The sequence below is a fragment of the Monoraphidium neglectum genome (genome assembly GCF_000611645.1).
Source record: "Monoraphidium neglectum strain SAG 48.87 unplaced genomic scaffold scaffold01278, whole genome shotgun sequence".
Taxonomy (NCBI): domain Eukaryota; kingdom Viridiplantae; phylum Chlorophyta; class Chlorophyceae; order Sphaeropleales; family Selenastraceae; genus Monoraphidium; species Monoraphidium neglectum.
The window spans coordinates 9,151-16,800 of NW_014012350.1; the positions used below are offsets into that span (position 1 = coordinate 9,151).

At 67.9% G+C, this 7,650-nt stretch overlaps 2 protein-coding genes across 2 annotated transcripts; both read right to left on the bottom strand.

The window, feature by feature from the left end:
* Nucleotides 1-1,159: 1,159 nt before the first annotated feature.
* On the bottom strand, nucleotides 1,160-2,979 carry MNEG_7298 (hypothetical protein; the record flags this gene model as incomplete). Its single annotated transcript, XM_014044229.1, has 3 exons — nucleotides 1,160-1,666; nucleotides 1,941-2,040; nucleotides 2,315-2,979. 3 exons carry the CDS (start codon nucleotides 2,977-2,979, stop codon nucleotides 1,160-1,162), a joined length of 1,272 nt encoding a protein of 423 aa, XP_013899683.1.
* A 2,278-nt stretch (nucleotides 2,980-5,257) lies between these two features.
* On the bottom strand, nucleotides 5,258-7,631 carry MNEG_7299 (hypothetical protein; the record flags this gene model as incomplete). The annotated part of the gene is made up of 3 exons (XM_014044230.1): nucleotides 5,258-5,515; nucleotides 5,719-6,139; nucleotides 6,391-7,631. Coding segments are annotated over 3 exons (1,920 nt in total), but the record flags the coding sequence as incomplete, so codon positions are not given.
* Between the last annotated feature and the right edge of the window lie 19 nt (nucleotides 7,632-7,650).

The following is a 7,650-nucleotide window of genomic DNA, read 5'->3' on the forward strand; positions in this document are numbered from 1 at the left end:
GGCGCCAACTGCTTAGCATTCAAAATGTATTGAATTTCTTTGCGGCTCTTCATGATGAACCTCGAGAACTGCCAGGCTTTGTGGCGGGCACTCTTGCACACTGCGGCCCCCTCACCCCTTCCCCAGATATTTTACTGCAGCAGTTGGGGCTGCCTGCTGCTCGCCCCACGGGTCTTTGCTCGCACACAGATTAGCTGAGGCTCTCTCGATGTGCATGCCCTTGCTGTTGCTTGCTGGTTGGCTTCCCTTGAGCCGCTCGTTTGTGGCCACCCAGAGGCAAAATTAGCGCAGGAGCGTGGCTTCCAGCAGCACCGTGCGCCATGCCTTTTCAGTGTGTGCCAAGCAATTTGGAGCCGGTGGTGGTGAATGCAGCCATCTGAAGATGCGTGGGCCTGTCATCAGCACCTCCCAAGACAGAAATGCGGCGTGGCTGCGGCTGTTGTGACGTCATCGCACGTCCATGGCGACTGACCAGTACCGCAGCGTGCTGCGTAATACAGGGTCGACTGGGCAGTGTGTTGGGCACTGCGTGGGAGTATGCACGCATGCCAAGGGGTGCACCGGAAGCACTCGCTCATGGGTGCTTGAGGTTGCGCCTGGGAGCACCGCATGTGCGTCTGGTGTAAATGATGGAGGCTCGGACTCGCGTTTGGGAGGGGCCCTTCAGAGCACATATATGGTAGTTGCAAAGATGGTGGGCAGCGCCACTGCAGTGCAACGTTTGTGCGCCGGGCTGTGCATCATGCACCAGCCTGCTAAACCGCGGCCCTGCCCCAGCAGCTGCAGTCGCCCCGCCTTCTGCTTGCCATACAGGCTACCGAGGTGCGTAAGCCCCCGCTGCATCCTGACAACGGGAATGGCTTGTGCTTCCATTTTACTGGTCCTGCCCAGTGGGGAGGGTGATTCATTCGTTGGGGTGCGCGTACAAAAGCAACCTGCTGCTGCTGACAACCAAAACTCAACTTTCAACAGAAGCCACGTAGGGCGGCAAAGAGGCACCAGCCAGCAACAATGTACAAGGCACAAACACACTGTCTGAAGCTGCAAAAGTACATGTTTTATGGAACCCAGCACGTGCATATTCACTACTGGTCGGTTAGCCTTGCGCTGATGCTGCGTGCGCGCCCTGCCCCGCCCTGCCCCGCCTGCGTCCGCCGCTCTACTCCGCGCGCAGCGGCACGAAAAAGGTGGCCGGGTCCGGGCGCATCAGCCCCGGGGCCGCGGTGTCGGGGTCATACCCCTCTGCAGCAGTATAGGCGCGGGGGTACGCAAGGTGCGCCGGCAGCGGCCGCGCCCACGCGCCGGGCCGCCCCAGCGTCGCGTCGAGCAGCCACAGCCGCACCAGGTGGCGCGGCGCGGCGGGGTCGTCCTTGAAGGGCGAGCGCGCGTGCAGCACCGCAGTGTTGTCGACGAACAACATATCGCCTGCCTGCATCGTGAATTTCAGCCTGAACTTCGCAGAGTTTGCGATCTCCTCGAAAAGCGCGATCGCCTCGGCCTGCGCCGGCGACATCTCGCCCAGGCCCCCGGGGCCGCCGTAGAGCTCGAAGGCCTCGGTGTAGTGGTTTGTGGGGCAGTAGTGCGCCGCAAACACGCCGCCCGTGTAGTCAAACACGGGCATTGACCACCAGGGCTCCTCGCCCTTCCGCGTGTGCTGGTAGCGGTCCTGTGGGCGGTGGGGGTGGAGGTAGGAGCGGGTGAGCAAGGGTGCGTGAGCCGGAAGGGGTGTGGCGCCTCGCGCCGCGGGCGGCATGCGTCTGGGGCATCCCGCGCGACAGACGGGCCCAGCACCGCGGCTATTGCGCGATATCACCGCCGATCCAGCGTGGCTGCTCGCCGCTCCTGCTGGCACGCCTCCGCTCCCCTCGGGCCCCCTCGGCCCCTCGCTTCCCCGCGCCGGCCCCCCTCCGCCCGCGCCGCCAGCTGGCGGCGCGCCTCACCTTGTTGCGGCACCAGATCCCGGGGGCCGCCATCAGGCGGACCAGGTCGGAGCGGCCGCGTGCCAGCATCTCGTTGTGGACGGCGGCCGCGCTCACCAGGCTGCAGAGGGGGGAGGGGGGGAGCAGAGGGCAATGCAGGGAGTTGAAGTGGAGGCGCACTGGGGGGGGCCAAGGGGTGTCAGACAGGGGGCAAAGAGATGATGCTGTGAGGGGGACGAAGCCACGCACGCCGCTGAGAGCTCTGGGGGAAGGGGGAAGGGGGAAGGGACGGGACACTGCAAACGCATCTGGGCGGGGGCCGCTGGCACCGTGCCCCGCCCCCACAAAGCCCCGCCGAGCGGCCGGCCCACCCGCGCGCCGGCCCACCCACGCACCTGCTCTCGCCGCCCTCGGCCGCCTGCCGCAGGCACAGCAGGCCCAGCGCGTCGCCCTGGGCGTCGGTGTGGAAGCCCATCGCCGCGGACTGTGTGGACTCCGCGTAGAGCTTGCCCGCGCCGTTGAGCGCCTTGATGTGATGCACCATCGCGCCATTCTTGCGCTGCGGGCTGAAGTTGAAGCCCATGTGGGTGGCCACCCCGAGGTAGGCGACGAGCGCCGCGACCTCGGACCACTCGCCCATCGGCAGGCCGCGCAGAAGCTGGAAGCCGCGGCCGCCGGCGCCGCCGGGGCGCAGCTGCGCGTCGGCGAGGGCGGCGAGCTTCGGGCCGAGGCGGGGCAGCGGGAAGTCTGCCGCCGTCAGGCCTACCAGCGCGGCGCTGAGGCCGCCGGCGGCCTCGGCGGCGGCGGTGAACGCCGCCGTCGCGGCCGCGAGCTCGGATACGTCGTCGGGCGTGAGGGTGCTGACGAACTCGTGCTGGCGGCCGGCCCAGGTGGCCGGCGTCCACACGCGGGAGTCGGCGATGGGCGTGAAGGGGCGCACGCTGCCCTGGGGCCCGCTCGCGCCGGCGTCGGGCGAGGGGTAGCCGGCCACGGCCGCCTTGGTCGATGTGGCTGATGGCCGGGGCAGAATCTCGGGGGTGCAGGGGATGGCGGGAGCCATTTCTAGCTGCAGTCTGCGGGAGCTTGGAGAAGAGTTGTCACGTAAGGAGCGATTTCAAATGATGCTGTCAGTAGCGCTGTCTCGTTTGTTTGTTCGGAGGAAGTCCGTCAGCAACGAAGGTGGCTGTGATTGCAAAGCGGATGACTGGTGGTCTGGCTCGCCGTGAGGTAGAACAAATAAATTTATCAATCATGAAGTTGTGTTATTGGCTTGGTGCCCACTCTTTCAACGCTATCTCCAGTGTTACCACAAGTGTGACCTCTCACACATGGACCCAGGCCGTGTGACCAGTCACACACAACAAAAGTATTTGCCAGCCAGACAGGTTGGTCGTAACACCGCAAGGCAACCCATGGGCGTCTGCCGCGACCGTGTGCCCGCTTTGCCCTGTTGAAGTGCAGCAGACAGGCCGCGCCTTCCTGTCCTGCCGTCCTGGACACGGCGGCCGCTGCTCCTTCCCCTGCCATGCATACCCTGCCACCGCCGCGCCTGTTGCTGCAGCCGAAGCTCCCTGGGCCGACACGGCCAGCGAGGGGACAGCCTTGGGGGGCCCGCTCGCAACGCATCCGGGCAGCGGTGGTGGGGGCAAGGGCAGCGACGCGGCAGCTACTGGCTCTGTAGTGAACTTATGAAAGCACCACAAAATACATTTCATAAATTGTATGCTTTTGCTTAGCAATATCCCTTTTCGCAGGCTGAAGCCTGCCCCTCGAGCCCTGCTGCAGCAGCGAGCATCTGCCCTGCTGCAGTGTTTTCGCTGCGAAAAGACCAGCTGCGGGCTCGCGTCTGCCAGCTCACTTGATTCTTGCAACGCTGGCATCAGGCAACAGTGGCTGAGTTGAAACCAGCGTTTCAACTCAGCCACTGTTGCCTGATGCCGCTGCTGTCGTATTGCAAAGCTTTCTGCCCAGCGGCACCGCGCGGCACCGACAGCGCAAGCTCCGCGCCAAGCCCTTGCACTGCTCCTCTTCCTGCTCTTGTTCCCGCTGCTGCTGGCTGTCTCTGCCGCATTCTGGTCACCCCTGCCGCCGCGCAGTGTGGGCGCTGGCGCCCCTCTTAGCAGCAAGCACAGGACAACAGGCTGACGGCGTTTCGTCGCCCGCGAGGTCCCTCCATCAACCAGGCAGCTGGCACTGGCAAGATGTTGTGACTTTAAGTGTCAGCGTTGCAAGTCCTCCATGCTATTATATGCCTGTTTTGATAGCCCTGTACTCTGGTCAAAGCGACTGCCCGGTGATCGCAATCTCGCATGTGGACGCACTGATTCCTGAGAATTTGAGTTGTAAGTATGATCTTATTTTGTTTGAGGTGATTGAATCGGCGTCCAAGCGTCGAGCACTTTTTTTATGCACATGTTGCTTTGGCAGGTCAATGCCTCTGCTCCTATGCCATCACACCAAGCTACTTGCAACTTTTACTCCTCAGATGTTTGGCTCCACGCCGCAGGTATGGCACGCTTTGGTGTGGGATGACATGGCAGCCCTGCACCTTTAGCCGTCGTGCATGCCAAACTGGTGCCCTTATGCAGGCATTGGGGACTCCCTGCCAGCGCTGCAGGTTCAAGTCAAGCAGTTTCGGCAAGACGTTGCAGGCTTTGCCCGTGTGCCTTCAAACACGGGTTGCCCCCTCTGGCTTGGCCCGGCCAGGTGACTGGTCGGTCCCATGAGGCACCCCTCCCACGCTGTGGGGCCCCTCCGGTGGGGCTTTGGGGTTCATTTTTTGATGGCCCCCCCCCCTCACTTGAACCACCGCGGCACCTCTGACCGAAACACATATCACTGTTCCCAACCGACAGCCCAATCCGTATGGCTGCGCGCGCCGCCAACCCAAGAGCACTGTGTCCCACTGCCGATGCTGCGCCACATCCCTGTTGTGGGTCTGCCCCCATAAAAAACATCCATCCGTGCCGCACCGTGCAGTGCACTGCGCGCGTTGCAGCGGCGCCACCCCACCCCACCTCACGAGTTTCTGTCCCCAGCCGGGAATCCCGCGCGGTTATCGTGGCACAACCCCCCGCACCGTCGCAGGTGCGCACGATTTTTCTTGCTCTTCTTCAATCACTCCATCTACACAGTATTGGGCCCCCTCCCTAACAGCACACACGTGCGCCCCCGAGGACCCCCCAATTTGCGCCCTCCGCTGCCGTCGCTGCGCATGCCAGCACGTCATCGGAAGAGGCCTCTTCCCATTTTCCCCCCGATGCGCCGTTTGGAAGCGCTTGCTGCTTGTTGTAAGTTACCCAGGAGACAAGGCGCGACAGAACCGACACCGCGGGCGGTCACCGTTTTGCGCCGCCGACAGGGCCGGCCCCAGCCTCCGATTCGCGAAGCGCGCGCTCCAGCTGCGCCGCCCTCTCCCCCAGCCGCTCCTCAGCCCCCGACCCCCGCGCACACGCGGGCGCGCCGCCCCCCATCAGCTGCTGCAGCGCCGCCGCGCCCTGCGCCAGGCGCAGCGCGGCGGCGGCGAGGCGGCGGCGGCGGGCGCGGGAGGTGCCGCCGGCCTGCAGCTGCGACTGCGCCACCGCGACGGCCTGGCCCTGCGGTTCCAGCGGGGCATCAGATTGTCAGGGTTTGTGGGGTGGGGCCGGCCGACAGGGGTGAGAGACAGCCACGAAGGAGCCAAGCAGTCTGCAAATCGACACGCCCGCATTGACCAAGAAATAGCGCCTGTGAGCGGCAACAGACAGCCGCCGGGGGCCCTGATTTTGGCCCCACCTCCCGCCCCCAACGTGATCCCCACCTGCAGCGCCGCGAGCGCCTGCCGCTTCGGCCACATGGGCCCCGCCGCGGCCGCCTCTCCAGCTTCCAGCTGGGGGGAGGTGAGGGCCAGGAAGTGGAGCGCGTGGCCCGCACACGAGTACACCGCCTCTGCCAGCCTCGCGGCATACTCGTGGCACCCCCCGCCTGCTGCTGCTGCGCCGCCGCCGCCGCTGCCGCCGCCGTCTCCTGCCCCGGGCGGCATCAGCGCGAGCGCGCCGCCGCTGCCGCCCTGCGCGTCCGCGGTGGCGGCGGCGGCTGCTGAGTCGCGGGAGGGCAGCGGCGCCGCGCCGGCGCCGGCGACGCAGGCGCGCAGCCAGCCCTCGCCGCCGTCTAGGTCCGAGGTCACGCGCGTCAGGCGCCGCTCGAACGGCGTGAGAGGCGGGCAGGCCACGCGCACATGCCTGCGAGCGCGGGCGCGGTGCGGAGGGGATGAGGGGCGGGATGGACGCCGGGTGGCGGCTGCGACGCGAATGGTTGGCGAGCACTCGCAGTGACAGGACGGGGGTCATGCAGTGGACACGCATGTGCATGTGCCCAGCTGGCAACACGGCAAGATGACATGTCCAAGGGTATCGATGCTATTCAGGCTCAGGACCGTGATGTCCCCTGCGTGTCCTGGCACGAGGGGCCCCGCCGGCCCATTGCCACGCACCGCTCCAAGGACGGCCGCGCCGCAAACTCCAAAACCCCGGCCGCCGCCGCCCTGAATCCCGCCAGGCTGCCCGGCCGCGCGAGCTGCCACGCGCCCGCGTGCTGCGCCAGCAGGCACAGCAGCGCCAGCGACCGCTCCGCTTCCAGCAGCGACGCCAGCTGCACCTGCAGCGGCGCGCCGCTGCCGCCGCCGCCGCTGCCGTCGCCGCCGCCGTCGCCGCCCCTATGGTGTGGCAGCTGCTGCAGCAGCAGCTGCAGCGAGAGGACTACCCGTGGCTCCACCGCAATCATGAGCGCGACCGCGGGCTCGGCAACGGGTACAAAACGGCTGAGGCTGTCTAGGGTCGTGGCCGCCAGGCTCAGCAGTACACACCACTGCTGGTGCACCGGCGCCCACGCCACGCCGCCGGCGGCCCCGCCGCCGCCCGCGCCCGACGCTGGCGCCAGGTACGCGCCGAGCGTGCCGGGCAGCGGCACGCTGCCGCCCTGCGCGGGCGGCGCCGCCGCAGCCGCGCCGCGGCGCCCGGCGGCGCCCTCGGGCGCCGCATCCCCGCCGACCGCCGACGTCCCGAGCAGGCCGCCGCCGGGCGGAGCCAGCAGGTGCCGCGCGCAGTCCAGCAGTGCCGGCAAGGCCCCCTGGTGGAACAGCTGCAGTGCGCCGTCAGGCGCGCGCGTGACACACAGCAGCAGCTCCAGCACGCCCACCCTCCGCACCTCCGCCTCCTGCCCGCCGCCGGGCCCCGCGTCCCCGCCGGCCCCGGCCGCGCCGCCGCCGCCGCCGCCGCAGCAGGCGGCGCGGAGCGTCTGCACCAGCGACAGGTGCAGCCCGACCAGCGGAAGCCACTGGGGCGGCGCCAGCTGGCGCTGCAGGATCTCAATAAGCACCTGCAGCCCCGCCGCGCGCGGCGCGCCCGCCGCGGGCGACGGCGGCGCCGCCGCCGCGGCGACGGCGCCGCAGAGCGCGGGCAGAAGGTCCAGCAGCGCCAGCTGCAGCTCGAACCGCGCGCCGCCGCTGGATGCGTCGGGCGCGCCGCCGCCGTCGGGGCCGCCGCCGGCGTCCGGCGTGTCCTGCAGCAAGAGCAGCAGGCAGGAGCACAGGCATTCGGCCACCTCCTCCGCGGCCGCAGCCGCGCCGGCCCCATCGCCGCCGCCCGCCTGCGCGCCCGCCGCGCGGCTGCGGAGCCAGTCGGCCAGCAGCGCCGCGACCCTGCGCGCCGCGGCGCCTGCCGCAGCCTCGGGCGACTCGCGCGCATCCGCAGCC